Source organism: Sylvia atricapilla, chromosome Z (genome assembly GCF_009819655.1).
Source record: "Sylvia atricapilla isolate bSylAtr1 chromosome Z, bSylAtr1.pri, whole genome shotgun sequence".
In the NCBI taxonomy this organism is placed as follows: Eukaryota; Metazoa; Chordata; class Aves; order Passeriformes; family Sylviidae; genus Sylvia; species Sylvia atricapilla.
Genome location: NC_089174.1, coordinates 29,768,169 through 29,796,098, shown reverse-complemented (window position 1 = coordinate 29,796,098; position 27,930 = coordinate 29,768,169). Strand labels below are relative to the sequence as shown.

At 39.0% G+C, this 27,930-nt stretch overlaps 1 protein-coding gene across 1 annotated transcript in view; it reads left to right on the top strand.

Annotated features, from left to right (window-relative positions):
- Positions 1-27,930, top strand: part of TRPM3 (transient receptor potential cation channel subfamily M member 3) — a 265,094-nt gene that overhangs the window by 187,554 nt on the left and 49,610 nt on the right. The window contains exons 9-12 of the mRNA XM_066340019.1: positions 9,953-10,025; positions 18,084-18,184; positions 19,974-20,108; positions 22,730-22,780. Coding sequence (XP_066196116.1) covers positions 9,953-10,025; positions 18,084-18,184; positions 19,974-20,108; positions 22,730-22,780 — 360 coding nt within the window. The remainder of the gene's footprint in view (positions 1-9,952; positions 10,026-18,083; positions 18,185-19,973; positions 20,109-22,729; positions 22,781-27,930) is intronic.

The following is a 27,930-nucleotide window of genomic DNA, read 5'->3' as shown; positions in this document are numbered from 1 at the left end:
AGATTCAAAGGAGGTGTCACGCTATAGTAACTGAGTGCATTGAGCTGAGATCAAGACAATATGCATCATGCAGGTGCTTGCTGTTTGTTGTGCTTTTATTTCACACAGAGGTAGATCCCAATTTTCCCAAAACACACAGTGCATGAGAAGGCTGCCTTGCAAGACTAATATTCAAATCCCAATATTGCCACACTAATGTAGGGATTTGACTCTTCTTAATCGTTATTTACACAAAATACTAGGAAGCTGTTGAGTCATTGTTATGTCCTAGTCTATTTGGAAAAGGTTGTTTGATTTACTCTGAGCAGTGCATGGGAAAAAAAAATCCTAGGAGGTTCAATATCAAAATTTTACTTGCAAACTTTAGAACATTAAGGTAGAATAAGATACTTGTCAAATTTTAAAATGTAGCAATTTTGGTTAGAAATTCAACAGTATAAAAGCATAAAAATTAACACCTAAGAAAATGTATAAAGAGAAAGAGAGGATAAGGTGTATATTCACCACCTGTGGATCCAGAGATGAGACTTCATTGTTGCAATTTCTGTATCTGTTGGTTGAAGCAATCATCTCAGTCTTGATCTCTTGGGGCTCCGGGAAGCCCATGAAGCACAAAGCCCATTGGGTGGGGGAATGCCCAGGTCCCTCTGCTGGAGTGGGGAATTTAACACAGATAATGTAATACTATGGATCATGGCACACACCATTACAGCTCCCTCGTAGTTCGCTGTAGTTGAGTCCATTATCAGATAGGATGAATACCTTCAGGCTACATGGGAAGTTGAGCCACTTATGTAAGCACATTGGCGTGAAAAATAGCACTATCCCACCTCTCAGGATTTGCCTCCTTTGCCTCTGCCCTTATCCTGTTCAACACCCAGCTGTAGTGCTCAGAGATGGGTGTGCACCCCCTCTGCACCTGGGAGATACTTGGAGCATCATCAGCAAAGTGTCCTGTGCTTTTGCAAATGGTCGGTTGTTTGAATCATCAACCATCAACATTCCAGTATCTCACAGTGATTTAGCAGTTTCTTTTCTATAAGGAATACAAATAAGGCGTATTGATCTCTGGTGGCTTCAGATCTTCTTCTTTTCTGTGACTGAAAAGGCTACTGTAGCAAACCTGTCCATGTTTCTGTAAGAGTTCATAGACGGGAGAGTGTGACTTGATTATATACTGGCTGCAAAAAACGTTATGCTTGTCAGCTGGATGTGCAAGCTCAGTGAATTCATATGCTGGTTTCAACTTTTTATTAGCATACACTTTGATCTGAATTAAATATTAGCTAAATTAGATGATTTTTAAGAATCTACTAGTATATTGTCACTTGATTTCTTTGGTGCTTCCCACAGATTAGAAGTTCATTTAGGTCTGGTTTTTTCAAGAAATCTTTCCTCACTAAAATGATTTCAGCTAATGTTTTTTAATGCTGCTGTAATTTTTTCTCTTACAGAGGAAGCTGAAGAGGGCTTGGTGTCTTCTCAAACAGTGAAAGTCAGCTATAGTTCTTGCAGCATAGTTGCTGTGAACGGCATATAATTTGGCAGCAGTACATAAAAGCATAATGTAACTGCTGGCCTGCTGGTTGCTAAAACAGCTCTCATTTCTTCCATGGAAATGGTCTGTGAAATTTCCACCATGAAGTTTACTAAAGACAATTTGTCCTCTGTGTCCAAACTGATGTGCAAATCCACTTCAGAGTTGACTGTGCAACTCCAATAATTTTGGAGAAGGTTAAACCACCTATCCAGCCCATACAAATCAATAGGATTAATCTAGTACTTAGGTTCTACCTCTGTAAGTGTTAAGATGATGAATAGTGGTTTTGAATTCTGCAAACGCCACCTGATTTCTTTTTTGTAAAGAACTAAGACCATATTTTGTGTTTTCAGCTGGCAGGAAGGCAGAAATTAGCTGAAGTTAGTCATTGACTCCACAAAGAACAAAAATCAAATCCTGGGAGTAGTTTTTTCATTTCAGTAATGCAGAGAATGACTCACTAGAAAAAGAGCTATATGCAAAAAAAGCTAAAAGTAAAAATAAAATAAAAATAAAAATAAATTTAAAGCAAACAAACAAAAATAACCCCCAACCCCTCTGAAAAAAACCCAAAACAAAACAAGAACTAACAAAACAACAACAAAACAAGCAGAAAAACAACCAAAGACATCTATTTTATTACACTGAACCCTGGAAAAGCTTTTGATCTTACCGTCTGCTTTTCAGCTACTGTCAGATGAGGTAGGGCATCTGCTTTTAAAAACTGCAAAAATGTCAGACCTACCTCAGAAGCAGAAGTGTGCAATTTAGTTATTGTGTCCATCCTGAACTTCCACTGTGCCATCTTCATGTCTGGAGTATGTCTGCAAAGATAAATATTCCTTTTGTTGCTTACATTCAGTAAGCAAACATTTTCTGTTTTATTTGGTGCATACAGTGAAGTCATCTCACAGATACAAATGCAACTTAATGCAAATCTTTTTACTTCCTATCTTCCTTCATATTTTGTTGTTAAAATTGCAGCTACAGAAATAAAATTTAAAATGTTTCTTTTCACTCTAAAAACATAAGCTTTTGAAAATATCCATTACCCCATTCACACTATTAACAGGTATACTGGGAAATGCACATTGAATTATTATACAGCTCTGTCAATTTTCTGGATAAGGAAATTGAAGGCAAAGCAGTACTTGATGGCACAGCAGAATTCCACATTAGATAATAAAAACCAATCAGGGAATCAGGGAATTGGAAGGGTTCAACACGGTATATATACTCCATGATAATATTCAGAAACCTTTCTTACTGCCAAGTTCTGTTGTGTCTGGGAAGTCATAATTTCTTTTATCTTTCTTAGAAAATAAAATTATCCTTTCTGTGGCTTCACGTGGGGCACAGAGGCCAATTCATTACTGCTGTAATATCTCAGTCAGAAACGAGGAACTCACTGTATGAGATGCAGGGTTTCTGTGGATAAAGCACGAACTGCAAATTTGCTGTCCTACAGGAATTTTTCACACTGAGTGAATTGCCTTTTCCAAGTATTGCCTATTTAGTCTCACCAGCAAACCAGCTAAGAAACTAATGGTTTGTGGCTATTTTTGTTGCTTGGTCTCTGCATGTTGTCATGACACTGTCAACCTCAATACAGAATAGCCATGTCTGCATCATCTATAGCAAAGCAATCTGGGTATCTATGTCCCATGAGACTATTTGGAAACTGTTGCAAAGGAAGACTAGAAATTGAAGTTTAACATAGAGTAACAGGCCCCAGCTTCAATACTGTTGCCACCCAGTCAAATCCCAATACCTCCTTCTAAGGTCAGCATTCTCAGTTCAGATTAGAAGGTGTAGGTGTGCATGGAAGTCTGGCATACAATATTTTTTAGGGCCATGACTTGCATGATGCAATTTTCAGGATATACAGCAATAGGAATGATCAAACTGAATTCTTTTTTCTTAGAGTGAGAGAATATCCATCTCAGTGATTAACTTTCTTCTTAACTTGTGACTTTTATACTTCAGAAGAATATCTATTATGTCAGTACCTCCAGGAACTCTCTCTATACTAGAAGAGTTGCACATGGCAGTGTACTGTCTCTGTCTGTCTTCAGCGTGTCTCTGTCTCTTCTCTCTATTCAGTGCATTTCTGAAAATCTATTTGGTGTTCACTGCTCTCAGGTAAAATAGTCTTACCTGACTTTCTCTTTAGGAGCTCAATGCAATATCAGCATGAAGGCAGAAAAATAAAACAATGAATGAAACACATAAGGCTAAACTGACCCTGCTGAGCCAGAAATTATGTTCAAGAAAAGAAAAGAAAAGAAAAGAAAAATAATCAGTCAAACAAGGATGGAACAGATAATAAACAGAGAGCAAAGCAGTTTAAAAATAGGTGCTTTTGGCAGTGTCCAAGATATACTTTCCTTCTGCTTCCCCCAGCACCTCTCCAGCCTCCTCCCACCTTGTTTTTTAGCCTAGTGCTCTTCTTTACTCTATCTTCTTGGTTTTTACTTTCTTTCTACCTGACCTGCCTGAAAATTAGATTTCTGCACTGCTGGACTGTAATTATTGCTGGCAGTTATCAGAGTATGCTATAATCCTGCTTGCAAAGAGGGTCCATTTTGGCTCAGTGATTTCCTACATATTTTCCTAGGCAGAACGAGGATGCAGCTAGTTTATTTACCTGGAAGTTAATCCTATTCACATTAAGATACTCCAGTAAAAACTCCAATGAGGTTGAGGGCAGACCTTCCCAGGGTTTTTTTGTTTGGTTGGTTTGTTTTTGTTTTTGTTTTTGTTTTTGTGGGGGGTTTTTTGCTGGGTTTGTTTATTTGTTTGTGGTTTGTTGTTTGTGAGGGGAGATTTAGTGGGGGGCAGGGGAGCATGTGTCTCTTCCTTCTTCTAAGTGCAGATCTCATGCATTTTACTTAGGCAGGTTTTGTGGAGGGAAATGAGAGGTGGTTTGTTATAGCAAAAGTTCGACTGTCAGGTTCCAAACACCTCCACCTGAAAGGAGTCCAGCTGCCCCCAGCTTTGAAAGTATCTGCTAGTGTACTTTGCAAGGAGATCACTATGCACACACCAAAAGAATTCAAGATATTTAGCAAGAATCCAGTTGCAAGAATCTAGTCGCTTATCAACTGATTTGCAGTTTGTTGGGCAACCTCTACTGATGATTGGTTTGCCTGTTACAGGTATGTCTTTCTGAAGATCTATCTCTTCAGTTTAGTGCAATACAATCTTGTATTTTTAAGGAGTGGTAACCCCAACTTCTATTGTATTTGAAGGAAGAAAAGAAAAATACTTTTTTAAAAAATGCTTTCTGTTGGAAATCACAGTTCCTCACTGAGATGACTCAGAAAATTACCTGAAAAAGTTGTTTCAAGCCTATAAATAGTCTGAACATTGAGGAAAGGAGGAAATCAGCAAAAGACTATCCCCAAAATACCCAGTGGGTGGCAGCGGAACAGAAAAAATTATTATTTTAAAATAATTGAGTTTAACACCAACAACTGAAAATACCAGCTACACAGAGGTAGTAATGTGAAAAAAAAACACAGTACTTGATTTGGGGTTTTTTTCTTCTTTGGATATAAATCGGCTCAAAAATAGCTGACTAGGATAAAAGGTAGCTTTGCTCTCTAACAGTTTCATTATGTTCCTATGAAAAAGAGGAAACATTTTCATAGCTACTATGTGAAACAGAGCAGCACAAAGAAAATTTCTTTTTAAAGTAGTCTTCCCCCTTTCACAGCAATGCAAAAGAATGTCTGCATTTTTAGCTCAACTAAAAATGCAACTCTTACCCCATTGTTTCCTTTTGGTATGTAAGCAAGTCCTCTAGCAAATATTACTTTTTAACACAAGCTTATTAGGATTTATTATTTTCTAATGAAGTGTGCTGGATTCCACATGCACACCCTACTAGGTTGTTCTTACTTCTGTGTTATTTTTCTGTTAAAATTGTCCAGAGGGTCCAACTCAACAACAGGCTTGAAGGGTCTACAGTAGGTAGGTGAAAAGCTCTTGGGCACTTTCTCTTCACTGAAAGAAGGAAGGATTTTTCTCTTTCTTAGCCATGAGTTATTAAATGGGTTTCTAAGTCTTTATTTCTGTTATTTTTGCATCTACTGAGATGGAATACACTTATCTAGACAGAGATAGCTGGAAATAGAGCTTAGTAACTCAGATATTTTCCTTTAGCACAGTATGTTTTTTAGTGCAGTAGCGTCTGTATCCCATCCTAACAGGGCTCCAGCAAATGTCCTCAGCGTGCTGCTTATCAGTTCTCTACAGAGATTCACCCACCAATGTACTTGCAAGTATCACTGGCAGGTTGTGAGATACATTATGGCTCTTGGAGTTAGGTGACCACATTGGAAACATAAAATTGTTACCTGTTAACTCAGGGGAAAGAAAATACCAGAAGAAGAGGTCTCCAGCAAAACAAACAGGGTTTTTAAAACCTAAAGATATTTCTAAATGTAAATTCTGCATAAATACTTTAGGACATGTCTGCATTTCCTTTTGCCTCTGACTACAGAAACTAAAGGTTGCTATATTTATTTTAAACCCCGCATGCTTTCAGAAAAATGTCTTTTATCAACTCATCAGTATCTGGTGCCAGGTAAAATATCTCTCAGTGTCAAGGAATAACAGTGAGAGGCATCTATGCTGAAGGAGAGACAGATGCCGCCCAGCCAGCTACTATGGATGGATAGCTCAAACGACCCTGTGTCTGCAGATATTTATAGTGTAAAGTGGTTGATACATACTCAGATTTTCTGCTGTGTTGTGCTTTTCAGCCCAGGCTGTTTGTTTGGGGTTGGTTTTGTCTTCTCACTGATAGCCTCACACAGTCAGATTAATGTCAGTTACTCCTACTTGTTGAGTATCTGTCTGGAAAAAATTCAACTACCTCAAGAAGTAGGAGTGCCTCTGCCACAGAGACCAAGCAGCTATGGACAGTGACAGTAAAATTAAACCAAAAGAGGCTAGACATATTTGTTTACTTCCACTGTGCATTCAGAAAAGACAGAAGTCCGCAGCGCCAGCTGGGTCTTTGAGGTCCTAAACTTCAGAAATTAAGTTAGCATTAGGTTGAGAGCCAGATGAACGTGACCCAGCAGGTTGCCCAGGTGGCCAGTTAGGCCAGTGGCATCCTGGCTTATATCAGCAACAATGTGGCCAGCAGGACAAGGGCAGTGACCTTCCCTCTGTGCTCAGCCTGAGGTGAGGGTCACTCCCTGAGGCCTTACCTTGACTCCTGTGTTGTGTTTTGGGCCAGAAGTTGTGTCGGGAGGTTCAGGTTGGATGTTAGAAGGTTCTTCTCTGGGAGGATGTTTGGGTGCTGGAACAGGCTCCCCAGGGGAGTGGTCACAGCACCAAGCCTGACAGAGCTCAAGAAGCATTTGGACAATATGTTCAAGCACATGATGTGACTCTTGGGGTGTCCGCGACAAGGCCAGAAGTTGGACTCAATGATCCTTGTGGGTCCCTTCCAACTCAGGATATTCTGTGATTCTGTGATAATGTGATGTGCTGAGGTGTGTCCAGACAAGGGCAGCAGAGCTAGGGAAGGGTCTGGAGCACAAATCTGATAAGTAGCAGCTGGGGGACCTGAAGGTGTGGAGGCTGGAGCAAAGGACCCTCAGGGGAGACCTTATCACTCTCTAGAACTGCCTGAAAGGTTGGGGTGAGGCAGGGATCAGTTTTTTCTTCCACGTAAGAGGTGACAGGACAGGAGGAAACAGCCTGAGGTTGCACCAGATGCAGGTTTGGATATTAGGAAACAAATCTTCACTGAAAGGCTTTTCAAGCACTGGACCAGGATGTCCAGGAAATTGGCTGAGTCACCTTTACTAGAGGTATTTAAAAGATGAGTTGATGTGCCACATAGTTTAGTGGTGGACTTGGCAGTGCTTCATTAATAGTCGAACTGGATGATCTTAGAGGTCTTTTCCAAACTAAAAAGTCCTATTATTATGAGACTGTATGAGGTGTCATATTTTTCCTTGGTTCTGTCTGAAATTATATTTCATCTCAGACCTGACCCCAAAATTATAATTCTAGTGTGAGTCTGAGCAATCTTTCAATTTCTATCTTTTTTCCCCAATTATTTGTCTTCTTTATTTTACTACTTGAATTATGCTAGGCCTCTTAAAAATAATAATAAAGCAGTAGTTGATGTAGAAGGACAGCCTTTTTTATTCTAATATCATTAATTTACATAATTCCATTTTATTTTTAATACAGCAACACTTCATTCTTCTAATGGGCTCACTTTTCTGTTGCATGCAGAGAAGAGAGTTGAAAAAGAAATTGGAAGTTTAATGTTATATGTGGTCCAATGTCTGAAAAGTATTCTTTAATTTTCCTGTGGTGATAAGCTGTTCAGTGCTTGTAATTTATATGATTGCTTTTTATTAAGCTGGGAGTTCACAGACCATGTGTTTAGTTTGAGATGTTGTTTATTCCTCCTCCAAACTCCTTTTTTCAATATGTTCAGTCCCCAATGTGCAGATTGCCTCTTCTGAGGCCTTAAAGACACAGAAAGACATTTTGCCATTTCATGCAATTCCAAGTTTATTGTCTGTGGCATGGGAAACATATCATGACCATGTACAGCAGAGGGTTTGATCTCATCGCCTCACATACTGATTGTGTTTTGAGATGAGACATGCATAGAAATATGTATTTTTAATCACATTACCTGTGGACAGACTGCCTGCATTGCAGGGAAACCTTCATTACCAGTCATCAAGGAAATAGAAAAAAATCGGAAAATTACCAGGAAACATTTCTTTATGAGAAAATGATCAAACCCTGGAACAGCTCCTAGAGAGGTGGTTGATGCTCCATGCTTTTCAGTGTTTAAGAGGCATTTGGACAATGCCCTTAATACTCTGCTTTAACTTTTGGCCAGCCCTGGCAGCTGGATTAGATGATTGTTGAGGGTCTCTTCCAACTGAAATATTCTATTCTGTTACTATTCTATTCCTATTTTAATTCTATCCTATTCTATTCCGTTCTGAAGTTGTGGTGTGGAGATAGACATCAAGTAGTTTGCCAGAGACATTTGTATATTCCAGAGAAAGAGAAAACACGTCATTAAAGTATCATGCATGCTTTGTATCGAGAACACTTTGAAGGATCAAATTAAGTCTAGTTTGGAAATAGTGTGCGTTAGCTGGGGAAGTTACCTAACATAATTAATGTCTTGCATTAGTTGTTTTAGACATCACCAAACTCAATTGACTAATGAGCTAAGCCAGTTTCCTATTACTTTATCCAGTTTGCTTTTTAGCCTCTAAGATGCTGTACTACTGTCACTGGTGCCAAAGCCTCTGAAACTCCTGGATTTTCTGGGATACACTCTGCAGCATTTTTCTGCTGTCAGGCTGTAGCTTACCACTGAAGTTCTGCCTTGTCCTTCAGACTTTGAATGTCTCCTTCTTCTGTGATGGTAGACAGCTCTTGGTGCCCTGATGTCTGCTGAATATCAGATACTGCTGCAGTTTAGCTCAATATGAGTAGGAATCTAGGAACATGAAAACAGATGTTACTCAGTATGAATGTAAAAAATGCTTATGTAATTAAGCATTATTCTTTGTGTCACTTATTCTAGAAAAAAGGAATTGAGGCAGTCCATACTGACAAAAGAAAAAACAGGTAACAAGTGTTTAGATCAAAATGATGACATAGTTTTCATGAGTAAAGGAAAGGCACAAGTAAAAAGCCGCAATCTCTGTTGCTTTATAAGAAGCAGAGGTTCAAAAAAAGCTATTGCTATGGCAACGAAAGGAGCAAGGGGATTTACACTTCTGTATCTTTCAATGCAGTTTTAACCAAGGGTGAATCCAGCTAGAAAGAACAGCTGCAAACATATTAATTCTTACTACTTTTGAATTGTGTATCTCCCCTCACTGCCTCAGAGCCTATAACTTAGAGAGATAGGTCATTGACCATACATAGCTGAAGACATCCCTGGACCTGTCAGAAGCACAATTCTTACATTATCTATCAAACTCTCTCCTATATAGAATCACAAGGTTGAATAGGTTTCTTACATCACTTGAAAATATTTGTTCTATTACATATGCCATCAATTAGGTCCACTCATAATACTTCCTCATAATCTGTTGGCAACACTAAGTCAGACATCACTCTAATACAGGAACATTCCTTCATCTCTAATTTCACCCTGCAAGCATCACTGAACACCTTTTTTCCATATGAAGATTAATACAATTTCTATCTTACCAAATTATATGTCATAAAATATACTGTATGTTACTCCTATTTAATAAACTTCTCATAAAGCAAATAAAGATTATCTCATAGACATCATGACATTTTAGGATTCAAGTCATGGTGCCCTGATTTAAGTTGTTTTGTTTTTTTTAATTACCCTGGTTTCAATAATGGTATTGTCTATTAACATTGCAGATCACAGTTTTTCGAATGGGATCAGAAGGACACCAGGATATTGATTTAGCTATCCTGACGGCACTACTAAAAGGTAACAGAGTTAAACTCCACAGTGAGTCTATATCAATCCAGCTGATGTTTTTAAAGTGCTGAAACCTGCATTTATTGACATATCTATCAAGATGATAAATCTATACCGTGAAACTGAAGTATGCTTCTTGCTCTAACTCTTTGATCTAATCTAGCTCTTTCTTTAATGTTTAAACAGTTATAGTGTTTAATCAGCTACTGTTTTTCCTTTCTGAATTTTTGTTCTACACAATCACTGCTGTGTCACAAGAAATTTCAGTGGTGGCCCCCATACTAGTTACTTGAGAAGTTTAGTATTCACAAGAAGACAGCCAAAGAACTCAGATTACCTTAGTAGTTAGAACATCCATTTAGATAAAGCTGGCTCTATTGTCAAAGTGAAATGTTATCTGTAGTGGTTCCTAAGAAATTCTGGAAGTAGTGTGAGGTTCCTTTCAGCCTCCACTTGTAGAGTTAGAAAAGTAGCTATTGGGATGACTGGGTTTTTAATCTTAAACTTGGCTAGTTGTTACATCCTTCTAGGCCATTACGTGTTACAGTTCTGCTCCCAAAAGGTTGGCTTGAAATAAATTTGCTTTTGTGACAGTTCATTATAGACCCTGGTCTATATTAATTAGTAAAATAGTTCAAAATAAAGATCAAGAACTTCATCTATCACCAAAAATTTCTCCTTTTTGTCCCTTGGAAATAATATGATTGAAGGTTTCTTTTTTATATTAAATGTAACTGAATCCTTCGTTAACCTCAGTGTGAAGGCATTCTCTTCACATTTGTTCTTAAGACAATTCCTGAAAATACTACTCTTGTTTTCTATTAATAAGGCAAAGGATATCTTTGAGTTGTGATTCCACTTTTTCTAGATGTGTTTTCAGGGTCTGTACCCAAACATAGATCCCTGGAGTCTTCTGAAAACTGACTCTTGGAAGCTAAAGAAAATAAATTGCAGGCCTGTGGGAGATTGTTTTCTATTTGAATTGTTCTTTTGCAGTATTTACAAAAGCAACTGTTCTAGTGGTTGCGATCTCTGTATATGAGCATTCCTCCCTGATCTGGAACATCCATTTTGCAAGTACCTAATTGGTACCAATTAGGTGCTGTTGGCCCCTTAGTAAAATAAAATTTCCTTTCTTCCTCATGTTAAGGGTGAAACTCATCATAAGAAACTTTTATTAGCTCAGGAGATACCTGGCTCTGTGTAAGTACTTTTGACATCTCCTTCCATGCTTGTCTGAGAATCTTGATTTGAAAATCTGCTGATAGCAGCAACACTTGTTTCTTGCTCAAAAGAAGAGCCAGAGGAACTAAGACTTATGCCTCATCTTTCCTGTTCCTCAGGACTTTCTGATTATGAAAGTATTCAAGGAAGATCAGATTTATCAGGTGCCTATATAACACCTGATCATAAGGTGTTTAATTAATATGTGCAAAGATGAGATCTGTTGTCTCAGCCAAGTCAGTTGTCCTTATTCACACAATGTCTTTGTACAAGTGTTCTGGCCCACCTAGAAAGAAACACTGATTTTCTGTAAATATACCTCACTAGCCTGATAGGTACTTGGGTTTTTCATCAAAGTCTAAAGTAACAATGCTGAACCACTTGTCTATTGATTTTTAATGAGTAATTTATTTGTAATAGGTAAAATAAATCAAAATTATTTTTTCATGACATTCAGATTTTCATGGCATTGGAAACTTACTTCCCACAGCTGCTTGTCTCTTAAATTAAAGAAAAATAGTAATTATAATAATAGTAATAAGTAAAATAAGTAAGGAGATTTGAAGACTGGGTCTGAGTTATCTTGAAATTAATAAATTTAATTTTAAGAATTTATCTCTTCCTACTCTCCAGAACTGTGTGAAAAAAGGGGCAGACCAATGTATGAAACCAGTGAGTGATTAGCAGTAGCTTTTTCTCAGTCTTCCTGATGAGAACTTAGCCGCTTTTCATAGTGCAAGAGGAGCATATGATGACCCATCCCACCCTTGTGTGGGTGATTTGGTCAGTGAGTATGGCAACAAGGGTTTGGAAACACAAAGTATCACCCGCTGTTTGCTGTGTAGAATTTGTGATTAGCTAATCTCTTTAAACGCACATCAGACTTAAGAACTTGGGTTAGGAACTGGCTGGATGGCCGGGCCCAGAGAGTGGTGGTGAATGGTGCTGCATCCAGCTGGGGACAGTCACCAGTGGTGTCCCTCAGGGGTCTGTGCTGGGGCCAGTTCTGTTCAATATTTTTACTGATGACATGGATTAGGGTACTGAGTCTTTCACTAGTAAATTTGCAGATGACACTAAGCTGGGAGCATGTGTCGATCTGTTGGAAGGTAGGAGGGCTCTGCAAAGAGACCTGGAATGGTTGGATGGATGGGCAGAGTCTAACAAGATGCAGTTTAATAAGTCCAAGTGCCGAGTCCTGCATTTTGGTGACAATAATCCCCTGCAGTGTTATAGGCTGGGGATGCTGTGGCTGGACAGTGCCCAGGTGGAAAGGGAGCTGGGGGTTCTGGTGACAGCAGCTGAACAGGAGCCAGCAGTGTGCCCTGATGGCAAGAAGGCCCATGGCATCCTGGCCTGAATCAGGAATGGTGTGGCCAGCAGGAGCAGGGAGGTCATTCTTCCTCTGTACTGGGCACTGGTGAGGCCACACCTCGAGCGCTGTGTCCAGCTCTGGCCCCTCAGTTTGGGAAGGACATAGAGACACTTGAGCGTGTCCAGAGGAGGCAACAAGGCTGGTGAGGGGCTGGGAACACAAACCCTGTGAGGAACAACTGAGGGAGCTGGGGTTGTTTAGCCTGGAGAAAAGGAGACTCAGAGGTGACCTTATCACTCTCTACAACCTCCTGAAGGGTGGCTGCAGTCAGGTGGGGTTGGTCTCTTTCTCCAGGCAGCAACTGACAGAACAAGAGGACACAGTCTTAGGCTGCACCAAGGGAAGTATAGGCTGGACATCAGGAAAACGTTTTGTACAGAATAGGTGATATAGTATTGGAATGATCTGCCCAGGGAGGTGGTGGAGTCACCATCCCTGGAAGGGTTTAGAGAAAAACTGGATGTGGCACTCAGTGCCATGGTTTAGTCGAGGTAAGGGCTGGGTTGGACTCGATGGTCTTGAAGGTCTCTTTTGAGCTTGTGATTCTGTGATTTAGACACACTGCCAGTTCAGGAGCTCTACTGGACAGCATATTCTACAAACCCCAGACCCAGCACCACATATTATTTCTTTGTTTGTTTTCACAAGTCACTTGTTTAATCTTGTCAGCAAGATCTATCTTTCTTGGAAATTATGTTCAATAAACTACAGAATGGCATCCAAACTGATGATCAATTTACATTGCATGGATGTCACAACAGCATATGGTTTGAAAAAAAAATTTTTTTTTAAATGTTGAGAGACACAAATGTGGGAAGTAAGTTTCAAAAGACATGAGTTTATAACAGGCACGTTTATCAATACAGTTTAACTGTTTGTGCTGTCTTAGCTTGGAACAGTTGGAACTCACACCATAATGGATTTTGTCCTTTTGCAGCTGCTAGCAAAGCAGAAGGCATATGACAGGGAATTTAAAGACAGCATATGGAAATGTTCTAAAAAAAATTCTTGCTTTGAAGTGGCTTCAAAGATCCTAGTTCACAAAGCTGTTGCAATGTCTGGACCAGACTAGCACCAACCATGTTTTGGATTGTGCTCCAGAAGCCTCCCCGGTGCAATTGTCAGCACTGGGAAAGAGGTGATGTGTGGTATGTGCGCAGAGGAGTATTACTGCCATGTACCCTCTGAGAAAAGCCACGTTAGGCTAAAGCAGAGCTGAAGTCTCTGCATACTTTCCAGCCTGTGAGGAAGTCATGATTCATGCTCACTGAATAACCAACATGTAGTATTAGATGGTCAAGGATAGTCTGCCAACCATGAAATCACAGACATAGAAACGTTTCAGAGTTAGGTCAGCTATCTGGTTACTGCACTGGTAACTGTTTTTGCTGTCTGCTTTTGTATTGTCAATTGGTTTCCTAATTGTCAGGATGATTCTATAGCAAATGCTGTGGAAACACAGCCTTTGCACCAAAGAGCTGCTGAAACAGGAGACAGCATCATACCTGAAGAGCCACAAAGCAAAAAGTTAATTTGGTTTGCTGTTTTCCCTAATCTAGTTCCTTTCTTTAGATGTTGATTCAAAGGGGGCACAGACATGCTTAGGCACACTATGGAAATGGGTATCCCACAACCATTTCTGTCTAGGTAGATGTTTTGTGTCATTTCATCTTTCCAGATACCTGAGCACCAAGATCATAGGCTATTCAGGAGAATCCTTTAGGGGTTTACATTGGTTACGTTTTCCAGTATGTAAAAGCCTGTTGTAATAAGTATATAAAAACTCTTCAGTAGTCCTGCAAGTGCACAACATTCATTGTCTGATATGTATCCTGGCGCACCAAGGAAACAGCGTTGAGTTTATAGTTCCAGGCTTTATGATTTAGGAGCATTACATATTTGGTCCCAAATATTGAGACAAGGTATAGATGGGTGACTTTTTAGCAGAAGAGTCTATGCAAGATATGCAAGAGCCTATGCAAGCAGCCTAAGAACATAAAACAAACATCTGCAGGAACTAAGAGCTGTCTCAGCAGTCTATCTATATCCAGTGGTATATATACACAAAGATAAAATATTGCCAAAACAATGTATTGCATCCCACCTTCATCTTTTCCTCTAGGAGCAGATGAAAGGAAGGGTCACACTGCAGATGCTGTCACAGTGTCAAAACATTCTTTTGAGGAACATATCTTACAACCAGCCAGACACCAGAATACTGAGTAAATATTACAGAGACATTAGTAATATTATGTAAAACATTTTTTAATGCAATAAGTATGGTATGGTAATTAAAATAATACAGTGCAATAGGTTATTAACTCTACCTTGTTTATTTCCCAGATATCCTTTGGCTTTGATTTGGGAAAGTTACATGACACTCATGAGTAACAGGCATCCCCAGAAAGATAGCTTTTTGGATTCTTCCTACTGACTCAAGTCCATGCTCTATGGTACTGAATGCAGCCAAGGAAATGATTGACTGGAGAGAGCATTTTAAGAAGGCCTTCTCGTGTTTTTTTCTAGGGAGTTTTTTCTTATGTGAGTGGAATCATTCATACATCTTAACAGTAGGTAGAATTGCTCCTAAAATAGCCTGAATACTTTCTTTTTCATATGAAGCATAGGCCATCACTTCTGTTGTAGAATAAAATAATTTAAAGGTATCCACGGCCCATATGATGCTCTGTACAAACATTTATAGCTTTGATTTTCTTTCTCCTCTTAAGTAAGTTGAGTGTTACACACATTCATCTGAAAATCCTCAGGGAAGACAGGAAAGATGAGAAGGAAGGACGGGCTTTCCAGCAAGAAACTCTACTGTGGAAGGACCCATCCAACCAAATGCACCAGAGCCCCAGCATGCACATCCATACTGCCTAATCTGCATCCTAGCTGATAGACAGCTTCAGACCTGGAGTACAACATCCCCTTGAGAAACCACACATTTCCTTCATCTGCAGTGCTTTGTGAGACAATGAAATCAAGCATTATGGCAACAAGCACTGAGAAAAGCATCAACTCTGGGACTGCCCATGTACCAACAGGAAAACTTGGCCACTGCTGGCAGCCTTAAGTACAATGAAGGGAGATGGGAAAGACACATGCTGGACCGTGGCTTGCTTCCCCCTCTGCTCAGTATTTGGAGCAATGAGCATGCTCAAAGAAAACAATTTTGGTGAATGAATGAGCAGGCACCACCTCATGCCCCATGCCAGCCTGTCTTTACTGTGACCAAATGCACCAGAAGACTCTCTATTCATCTGCCAGCTGAATCTTTTCTAAAGCATGAAAAGGCACAGGACTGGTAGGGTCACTTGACACAAAGTAGAAAACACTCCCTGCTAGGGCTCATAAGTTATTCACCTGGAGCCTTGGTGATTTACATTGACTTCTGCCTGAAGTGAGGGCAGTGTAAATAGTCCACTTTCCTTCTCTAGTCCATCTGATTCACTATTGATCCAAAATGATTTCTAACTAGATGGCATCCCTGGCTATCCATACTGTAGGCTGCAGTAGGAAAATCAGGATTTAGAGCTCCCTCATCACACGTGCAAAATGTTGTCAGGCTGTGGGATCACCATCACTGCCTGCAGGTTTTAGAGTTCACCCATGTACCTCCTCCATGGCTCACCAAAAACCTTGCCTGAGCCCCTGCTAAAGCTCTCACTTCTTCTACAGACATAAGATCAGGAAGGAGAAGATCTGATGAGAGCATCTCTTGTATGCTGCAGGAGGGGGGGAACTTTATTTTCTCACTGTGTTTTAACTTACACTATCATACTCACTGCAGGTATTTTTTTTCCTGTTTTTATAAATAAATCTTGGGATGTTGAAATATAGAGACATTTTTGCCTTTCTCAAAGGTAAATATTTTCTGTTCTTGAATGCTGCATGTTGCTTGTGCAAGAAACTCCAAAAGTTTCAGATGTTGCTGGCATCCCCCCTGAGGTCTCTTGTCAGAGCTTTTGTCTGTGTTGTGATACATAGCAATGAGAAGTTGTGTCTTATGCAAAGGGGAATTCCTGATACTTCTTAGCCACAGAAGTCACAGAAGTATTTCTACTCTTTTTTTCCTTCTTCATTTGTTCCAATTTCTGTTCCTGCATTGTCCACCTTTGTGTCAGAGCTCACTTCTGTATAAATGTGATTTGGAAGATTCACAATACACCATCTCTCAAACAATTACTGTAGGTATTGACAAGTACTTGGCAATGGCAGCAGTAAGCTGACTTCAAAGTTGAGAGTTATGGAATTAAACTATAAGCTAACCTCCACAAAGATTTTTATTAAGGTCTTCACAGAGAATTTCAGAAGCCAGCTTTATGTTTTCCTTGCCTCCAATTTCAGAGTCCACTTTCAGCTGGAACAGTGTGTGGGTTCGAACAGTATTGAAATGGGAGAGAAATGTTTTGAAGTAATGAAAAGCTATTATTTGTCCTCACTCCATGGTATCAGTATAAGAATTAATAAAGACAAAATAACAGTCGAGGTATGAGGTCTTTAAAAAATAAGCCTTTTTACAATCATCTAATCACTGCAAGCAGATATTTAGTTAAAAGTCAAAGGGCCCTTTATTTATTTGGTTGATCAGTCCATTCAGGCCAGTTCTCCCTTTGACATTGAAACACAAATGCTGTTTTATTATTACAAATCAGCTGAGAACCATGAAATATTAAAAAAGCACGGCAGGACAGGAATGTCCCATGGTGTCCATTAAAACTGCAGGGAAAAACATACCCTCCCTTCCAAAAACAAACAGCTCCAAATCCATCTTATTATCTGCATAGTTTCTCATTTAATTTAGATACATTATACCTTGACACAAGCTTTATAGAGTGCTTTCTTACATGGGTATTTCATACATGAAGGGAAATTTGTCCCACCAAGACACCTCAGTACAAACAGGGAAAAAATTCTTATGCTTCTTATGAAGCTGGAAGGCATAAAATGCCAGAAATCAGTGGTGTCTGTATGAGTTGAATCTACTTGCAATTGCTAGAGTGTGTGTGTGTGTGTGTGTGTGTGTGTGTGTGTGTGTGTGTGTCATGTGATATGTGTGGGGGTGTGTGTATTCCTGCAGCTCCATCTGTATCCTGATTTGTTCTCTTGCTTCCCATCCAATAGGAGGGAAACCAGTTTATTCCATCACAAATTGCTCCTTCTGGTATCACCTGTAATATCTGCTGTATTTTGAAGGGAATATGAGGAAATAATTAATGTTTATAAGACAATCTGAGAACTACAGATCCAGATTTGAGTTTTTGGTTGGTTGGTTGGTTGGTTGGTTTTTGTTTTTTCTTAACAGGTGCAATAGAAGTTTTGAGTTGGTTATGAGATCAGTTGCAGAAATGACGTGGACATCTGTGAGACTTTTCCCAAAGAGGAGTTATCAGGGCATAATGAGCCTAATGTCTTGTTTCTTCTTCCCCTTGCTCTCTTCCCTGCCCCCCTATCTGTATACACAGGAGCTAATGCATCTGCTCCCGACCAGCTGAGCCTGGCATTAGCCTGGAACAGAGTAGACATCGCCCGCAGCCAGATCTTTATTTATGGGCAACAGTGGCCGGTACGGTATATATGTATATATATGTATATGTGTATACACAACGTCTTCTATTGGAAACACTTTGAACCCTACAGGGTATTAAATCCATTCTGTTTGTGACGGTGTTTTCGGTTTGGTTTATAGCACCCTGGGTCGTGCCAAACACACGGTTTCCAAGGTTCCCAATCAGAGCTACTGCGCAGCTGCAGAGAGGTTAACGTGTAACATTATCCAAGGAAATGGTGACATCTAGCGATGCCTTAAGGATAGGAAATCATACCTCTGAAAAAAACGGGAAGTACCAGGTTTATACTACCAAGCATGATGCTTCAAGCTGAGGAAAACAAGCGTACAGCCTTGCCTTAGTACTAGATTATAAATTCAAGCGAAGTCAAAACATCCTTTTTCTCTTCAAGCAGCATGTTTTTATACGCAAAAACTGAATTTAAAGTGATGGTTTGACATAAAAAATATGCCATACAAATGTTGGAGGTCAGGTAGGCTGCAGGAGCTGATCAGCAGTGTCACCAGGAATGGGCTGTGGCTCCAGACCTCAGATGGTGTTAATTCTCTGTCTGCTGCTGCTCTGCATTGATCTGCCTGCTCTACATCTGCACTGTCCTGTGCTCCAGTTGCTGTTCCCTGGCTGATACTATTCCCAGGGAGCACCAGGGGCATGGATTCCATTCAGGAGTGGTATGGGTGTAAATAGAGGGATTATTGAACTCTGTCTCAGGCAGAGGAGGAAGAGTCACCCCCCAGATTTTGCTGCAGCTTTTGCAGGGGCAGAAGTCACAGAAAAAACATCCAAACCAGAGGGTCTCAATCTCTATCTCCCTAAAATCGAACTTATTTACTCCGAAGTTTCAATTGGACCACAGTAGTCGCTACTGTGACACTTTTTTCATCACTGTCATTAAAATTTTACATACTTTCATTACACGATCATTTACAATTCTTCATGGAATAATGATAGTAATGGGGAAAGCTTCTGGTTAAGTATCCTTGCTTTAAATGTAGCTTTCTGCAGCTTGGTACCCCTAAAAGGTAGTACAAAACCCCTTGCTTTTTCTGTCATGGAGTAAACAGGACTATTTATTTTGTCTTTGATACTGGGCGTAAGTACATGTCAAAACACAGGAGGGATTTTAATGGCAGGGAACTGTCCTCTTTGTTACGTCTTCATCACCACATCATAGCAAAGATTTACATAAATTCTGCAAACTGCAATCATTTTGGAAGTTAAAAACTGGAAGAAATTATCGCATGCTAACTCTGCCCAACCTACAAGAGATTAGAAGAGGTTTTTTGTAAGAAGAACTTTTGCATTTGGGCCTTCAAAGAAATGCAAATTTTGAAGCTATTTCTGTTTCCTAGGTGTTCAAGTTTCCCTGAGGCTCCACACCACAAACAGAAGGAAACTATAGAAAAGACAGAATTAAAGTGATTTTATGTGCCCATAACAAATATATCCAATACAAATAAGATGTTTGATGGGAAAAGAAATAATGATAATAATGACATGGTGAATAAGGTAGAGATGGGATCACAAGTTTATGGGGTTCCAGTTCCTTTGTCCTAATCTGTTTTTCCTAGAGTATTTTAGCTTGCACTCCAATATTCATTTTTTAAATGCAGCCCTGAATCAGAAAAACTGTTGCAGATTAAAACCATGATTATCCCATTTCAAGCATAGATGAGCAACCCTCAGAATTTTGTGAGGGTTCCCTGCTTGTGCTAGAGTGACTGAACCAGCCGGATGTAGCCTGCTACACCTGGGAACAGCTTCAACTAATCACTTGCTTTGCAGGTAGGCTCCCTTGAGCAAGCAATGCTGGATGCACTGGTGTTGGACAGAGTGGATTTTGTGAAATTACTCATAGAAAATGGAGTAAGCATGCATCGTTTTCTCACCATCTCCCGGCTAGAGGAATTGTACAATACGGTAGGGCCAGCCTAAGGCAAATTTTCTGTCTTTATATTCACTGTTCTAGCTCCCACTTGTATTGCAATGACATGATGATGATGCACCAGGCAGTCAACACCTGCTGCAGAAATTTTTTGTTAGTATATATTGTCTCTCTTGTTTGTCTCTTGTATAATGTAACATGCTGTGCCTTGCCTACATGATCTGCTGTATGGATTTTGTAAGATGTGAAATAAGCCTCACACAGTGCCAGCTAATTTCTTGCCATTGCAATTCCAGTATGACAAACCTTAGATATCACTGACTGGAAGACAGTAACTGGCAAGTTAGGACCCATACAGTGGTGTTGTATGACTTCTGACAATATGGTTTCAGAAAAAACTTCCAACTCTTAATCAGTCTCTGTTACAGTGAAGGACTTCCCCATGCCCCCACTGAGTTCCAGAAATTAGACCTTTGACTTTCAAAAACTTGTTTGCAAGTTTTTAATCCTTGCTATTAAAATCAACGTAAAACTGCACAAGTTAAGTCTGCTTCCAAATTCTCAAATGCAAAACACATTCCAACATTCACAACATTATTACCTACTTAGGTAGCAGTTCAGAAAGTTCAGTCTTATGTGTTACGAAAAAAAATCTTAAAGCGCAGTCAGTTTCTTAGAATTCCCACTTTTGTGTGTTGCAGAAGGGCTGTGATAGGGATTTTCTTTTCAAAAAGGTTTTTTTTCTGCCAGTATTTTTCAAAGCCTTTGTTGTCATAAGCTGCCTCACCAGGCTGTTATCTGGAGGTGCTTCACACTGATGGTGAGAGAAGTCAGTCTTGCAAAATATCAAATGTGAAAAGGATTTTTTAAATCTGGGCAAAATATAGAGGAACAGGTATATGTGTGTGTGTGTGTGTGTGTATGTGGTATATATATATATGCCACCCTAGAGACAAACTCCCATCTGATCATTGGTCAGCTTACACTTTGCCTATTGACAAACAGAATGCTAATGAGCTTTCTTGTAACAGGCATAAGCATTGTAGTTCCTGTACCAAGGCCAGTTTACACAGGGAATAAGTTTGACAGAAGTCCAGTTCTACAGCTAAAAGAAGGGCTTTTTAAACAAATTTATTGCTATGGAAATCAGCATACATTTTTTTCATGCACAAGTTCCAGAAGACCCAGCCTCTGAAATACCTAAACTACCAATTATACTGTATCACAAGGCCAGTTAAAAAATACCATATTTCAGCATGAGGCCTAGGAGTGACATGTGAAGGTACAGACCAGTGAACTTTACCTCTGCCATGGCAAATTTGTAAAAATAGAATGAAGTATATAAATCTAGACAAGAGAATCAATTTTATGTCAACTGAGAGTTTACCAAGCTTCTGTAGGAAAATGTTAAGCCCTAGAAATCTATCACCATTTCTGTAGTCACCATGCAGGAGAATATGAATGTTGCATTTGGTCCCTTTTTTTCTTTCCCTTTTGTTTGTTTGTTTGTTTGTTTGTTTTCCCTCCTTTTCCAAAACTGTTTGACAGTGTTTTAGAATTTCAAAGGTTATTAAAGAAATGTAGTTGCCATGGCTTAGAAGATCAGGGATGCTTTTGGTTTAAAAACTGCTTGAATGTTAGAAGACAGGGAGAAGGAGTACATGATCCATTTTTACCACAGAAGGACATTATGACCAGGGTCATGGAAGACCCTGTCCTGAGACCACAGCTGTTCAGCTTGCTTATGTAAGATCTGAAAAATGGTACCTACAGAAGAGACAATAATATTTGCAGGTAATTTAGAAAATCTGAAGGAGCATATAAGAATCACAGGTAAGTCTCAGCATGCTGAGAGATGGGGTTACAAAAAATTAAGCACTGGGAAGTGCATATACGATGCATATACAGAAATATCTATTCTACACATGTAGTCATTTCATCCATCATCAGCTACAACCAAGAAGACTTCTCGTAGAAGTCTCTTAAAATATCAGCAACAATCAAAAGCAAAGCAGAAAATAAAGATATAATAAAAGTAGTAGTAATAGTAGTAGGTAGTAGTAGTATTCATAGTAGTAGTAGTAGTAGTAGTATAATCAAAATTGCAGGACTGCTCTGCAGAACATTTTTACAATTACATCTGGAGTCAAAAGAAGATTGGACAAATTCACAGACTATGCATTTCTACATTCACATGCATATGCATTCACAGGCAGTGGCTTTCAGGTGAGACAGCCTCAATGCAATGCCAGCTCAGAGTGTCTCTGAGCCACCAGCGGTGGAAGTGGAAGTCCTGAGTGCAGGAAAGATTAGACTAAAGCAGCTTCCAGATGGTCTTACTTCCAGTCTTCCCCAGAGGTTGTGCATGTTGTGCTGGGTTTTCTAAACCAGGAGCTGAACCTGATACACAGGACTTCACAGTTTTCATCCAATGTGGCAGTTTATAGGGTTTTCTTAGGGAAGAGTTTTCTACAAAAGAGGAAAACACGTGAAAAAACACTCTTGTGATTGTTGGGGGGGGGGTGTGTTAATTTGTAATACTGTACAATTGAAGTGCCCTCAGATGCCTTATTTCTAAAATACCAAGGTGAGACAGCTTTCTCAACATTTGTATTTTGTGCAAACTGTTCTGCTCTTCTTCATTTGTCTTTTGCAGAGGCATGGACCATCCAACACTCTGCATCATCTAGTCAGGGACGTGAAAAAGGTAAGAGTCCAATAGACGGTAGGTTGAAATAATGCTATTGGGTTTTTATGTAGCTAGATACAATCTTTGTTTTGCATGAGCTTTCAGTCAGAGCCTTCTTCTTCCTGCCAGTACAGAAAGTCCTGTTTGTGTGCTCCAAATATGAACTTTTTGCATACAAAGCACAATTAGCAAGTTATTTGGCTTGCTTTCTCTGTGGTTTTAGATGCTTGAGTAATAGTTCATCTGCTGCCATAATTGTGGGCTCTTACATACTGTGTGGATTTATGCTGTTACTTGTGTTTTTCTATACCTGCAACTGTTGTCAAAGCTACTTTCTGTGCTGCTGGTTTACTTCCAAGCCTGTAAAATAGCTGTTACCCTTGTTCTCTATCCTGGCTTGTTGAAACAGTTCCTCATTCTGTATTGTGTGGTACTTTGTAGCCATCTTCCCCAGCAAAAATTTAAAAGAGTAGTGCAACTTTCCCCTGCCCCTTATCATGTTAATTTCAAGAATCTTGAATTATAAAAATCCATTAGAAGAACTGAACAGAAATACTGAAAAGTACAGTGGCAGGAAGGACATAGCAAATACCTTTACCAATGTGCTCAGGATTAAAAGAGCTACAGCAGCTGCAATGAATAAAAATCCCTTATCCTTTAAATATACGGCTCAAGAAAGGAGATTGATTCTGCAAATGACCTCATCAGCTTGAATATTCTCCCACAGCATTTGCAGATTACAAACTTGCACATTATGTAAGTCAGACCTCAAGGGTTATGTACTTGAGGAAGGATATTTCTGTACGTGGGACTAGATAGAAAATTGAAAAAGGAGAGGGCATTTTTTCTAAGAGCGCAGATTTTAGTGATTTCCTCCATCAGTGACAGCTGAACAGAATTGAAGTCACCTAAGAGAGGAGAGTAGTAATGCGTCATATTTTTATTTAAGTAATTAAATAATTACTTATTATTATTACTTAAAATTACTTTGTATTAAGTAATTCTACAGAATAAACAGTAGCATGTTTAGGAAGGTTCTGGTGGTATTCTTTGGTTAGTGTGTTAAATGGCATCATCATTGTCCAATATGTGTACTAAGTGACCATTGAAAAGTGTGAAATGCCTACAAAAAGAATCTTTGCACAAATCCCATTGGATTGTGCAGAGTGAATGTAGAATCTATTCAGAATGGATACTGCTTTTGAAGCCCAAGTTTCCAGAACTTTTTTTTACTCAATATGCAGTGATTTATTTGCCTATAAGAATTTGAAAGAAGCATAATGTCTTCTACTTCAAAGTACATACCTTTTCAAATGCATTCTCTCCCCCAGAATCACTTTTCCATTCCTTCTTCAAAGACACAGCAAATTATATTTGAGTAATCTCTTTTTTCTGAGACTCTAATTAAACATGTATTCTTAAAGAAACTCTTGAAAGAAAAGGCATCAAAGTAGTCAAAGATTATCTATATTCATGGATATAGATGGATAGGCATTAAATAAACTTACACTATATTTGATGACATTATTTGTTCCACAGTGGCTTCTAACTCTTAGGTGATGGTTATCTTTCCACAGATTTATCTTTCTTTCCTCTGTTGATATCTAAAATCTTCAGTGATTCCAACTATACTGAATCGATCTTATGAGTGTAGGTGAGGGATTTGAAAACAGACAGCCTGGTGTGACTTTTTAGCACCTTCCTGAAAAAAAACTGGACCTCTGGGGCTGTATTTCTCATTTTGTCAGTGATGAGGAGCAGCCAGAGTTCACAAGGAGAAGTGACAGCTCCCAATAGCCCTGCCAACTGAGCAGATCCCTCACCAGTTAACCAAGCCATAAATCAGTCAGCAGATCTGACAGCAGTTTAAATGGAAATACCTCCTTGGAAAAAAACTTCTTAATGGACACATCACCATTTGACAGTTAGATGGCCTGTCATGCATGAAAGACACACTGCTGATGCTAGTTTCTTGAGTTCATGTATATTTTGAAGCCAAGCACCTTATCTCTTGGATTTAATTACAGCATCACAGACTATAGATGCAGAAGTATTTATTATCTTGAAACAATACCTAACTGATATGAAAAACACTGTGCATTTACATGAACATCTCAAGTTCACAACCTGCACTATTTAATAGGGTGTATGCTAAAAAAATTATTTGCATCTTGATCATTGTGGATTCTCAGATAGAAAATGGATGTTTAAAAATCACAGCAGTAATTTACTAATAGTGTACTATGTAGCTGTATAAAACAGTAGGAGGGTGTTGTTTTGTTTTGTTTTGTCTTGTCTTGTCTTGTTTTGTTTTGTTTGAAAGACAATCTTGCCTGCTTAATAAAGCAAATAATTAGAACAACAGAGGTCACATTATCAGATTCCATTAATGGCAGCCTACAGATACACATACACACACACGTGCACACAAACATATAATACAACAATGTATTTTCCCTTTGGATTTTCAAATACTGCTCTGAAGGCTGAAAGCCTAGGCAGCACATTGTAAAGGCCTGGAGACACAATCCTAAAGAATTTATAGTAATGAAAATGTGCATAATTTTTGCATGTGTTAACAAGACAAATTATGTCATAATGACTCTGCCTTAGATCACCTTTCAGTCCTCCTAGGTCCATAGCTACATAGCAGGACCAACCTGCCTGCATTTTTGCCTCATGGCCATTTTGACATCTCCTGTCAAGGGTCCAGAATTTCACATTTAAGTTTGGCTTTCTTCTGTAGACCATACACAATGTACCCAGGCTAAGCAGAAAGAGTCAGACAGTGGCTGTGCTGGACACCCTTTCTACAAGTGGAGGTTGTCCTCTACAAATTTTAAAAAAATTGTAATTCCTTCCCTGCCTCAACTAGTTGGTGAAGATCAGTAGAAATTAACAGATGGATTTTTTTTTTCATTTATTCAAAACATTGTATATAATTAACAGATCTCAATTCCACTTCAGGGTTATTTACATTTCCAAAGATGGAGTTTTTTTGGACTGCTACTGTACGTCTGCATTTCCAAAGAACGAGCTAGCAATATATAAAATTTTGACAGTATTATTTTTTCCTCAGCATGCAAACTCAGAGGCTTGATACATGGTGACACAAAAATGCACTTGAAGTGAAAAAGTACTACAACTGACTGGCTACAGTTTAAACCTGAAATTTCTTCAGGAGAAGAATAGTGCATTAATGCTGAAGAGTTTGTCTCAGCATTAAAAGGATTGTTGATTATTAACCAGGACAAATATCTTACCTCAAAATAAAACTTCCTCCTCAGTCATTTTTGACCGCCTAGGCTGAACTAGAATTAGTTCATCCAAATTCTTGGAGCAGTTCTGTCCCACTTGCAACACTGTGCTTTGTTTATAAGCATTCTTAGCACTGCCAGGGTGGTTCAAGCTGTCTGCTGACAGAGCAAATGCTCTGGCACATGTGTAACTACTCTCAAAACGATGGTCCAGTTTTCTTTACTAAGGCTTCACACATTGGAAAAGTAATGTTCATGAAATGTGTATTTTTGCTGCGGATTTGGGACTTTTCTGTAGTGAAGTGTTTCATTATTATCTGGGAGGTTTAGATGCAAAGTTATTTTACTGGAAGTTTTTTATCTAAATCTTTTATGAAAATTTAGAAATCAGAACTCTATCAAGAAACTCATACTTTGTAACACATGTGACACATGTGGCACCCTGATGTCTATCTTAACTGCTCAAATGTTTTTTCCCACTTAGTAATATTAAAGCATTCAGTTTGAGTGAAGACCTTAAGATAGAAGGAGTCTGTTTAACTGCAACCCTCCCTTGGAGCTGCAACTCCTATTTCTGCTAATACTTTCATTGTTGTTCTAGTAGAATTATCATTTTACACATTCTGGAGAAGGAAGAACATTTTGAGGGAAAATCAACCAAACAAACCTAGCAAAAATTAATTTTTAATTTAATTTTTTGGTTATTTTTATTTAATTTTTTACATTATTTTTCTTTAAATCGTTTGGTATAAATGTTATATGTCCAAATTATCTGAGCTATTACACATTTCCTGCAAACCATAGTAATTCCCCCACCCATCAAATTAGACAAGATTAGGAAGGTTGCAAAATGATATGCTAGAGGACATTACTTAAAATTTTTTTCCAGCTAAATTTGCTCAATTTACAGCTCAATTTTTTCCACTAAATTTGCTTGATTTTCTGTCTGTTTGGGTGCCAGCTGACTGCTGGGCATGTACACTATGAGAGCACAACCTCCCTCTCTTTCTGCTCAGCCTTTTCAGCATGCTGCTTGTAACATGGCGGCAGGGCAGGAAAGAAGCAATTAATGGATGAAATAGAAAAGGAAGGAGGATTTTTGCATCCATTTTTTCTCTTCTACAGACCCAGTTGTCATCTGCTCTCCATTAGTATTTCTCTGCTCTAATCTAATAAGCACATCTCCATAGAAGACAGGCAGATATCTCCAGACATGCAGATATTTCCAGCAAGACGTGATAGTCATAAAATTGCTCAGTGTGAATTACTAACCTTCTTCTAATGAACACATAAAAAGAGCTACAGGTTCACTGTAATCTGTACTGTATATCATTATAGAACATTAGATTTATTACAGTGCACTGAAAAATTTTGAAGCTAAGAGTTTTGAAGCTAATTTCTGGTCCTTCTGCAATACTGAATATATGAGATAATTTTTTATGAGAGTAATGCTCATTTTTTTCATGGCTACTATTCACAGTACACAGAAGAGTAATTTGTCCCTCTTTCCACCTTTATTTTGTAGTCATATCTTTTGCATAGTGACATACAGAACAGAGAGGGTTCTGTAAATCTGAAGGGTTTCTTAGTGAGGTCTCTAGAGCCAGGTGATCTATTCACAATTTGCTGAATCATGCCTTCTTTTCTAGTAGGGAATGCTTATTGAATGCTTGTTGTCATTCAGTCAACTCAGAAGCAGTGAGTTAGAGAAGGAAGCAAACTTCTGTTTGGGTTCATTCCCTTCCCATTAGTCCTTTCCTCCTGTAAAGGGATGAGAGTTTATCTTGTGTAGTTCCACTGGAGGGAACAGAAGAGCTGTTGTGCCCACACTGGGGTCTCGTTCCTGCTTTGCCAGAGACCCCTGAGAGACCTGACTGGCACATCTGTGAGTGCAGCCCAGCCTGAAATAAT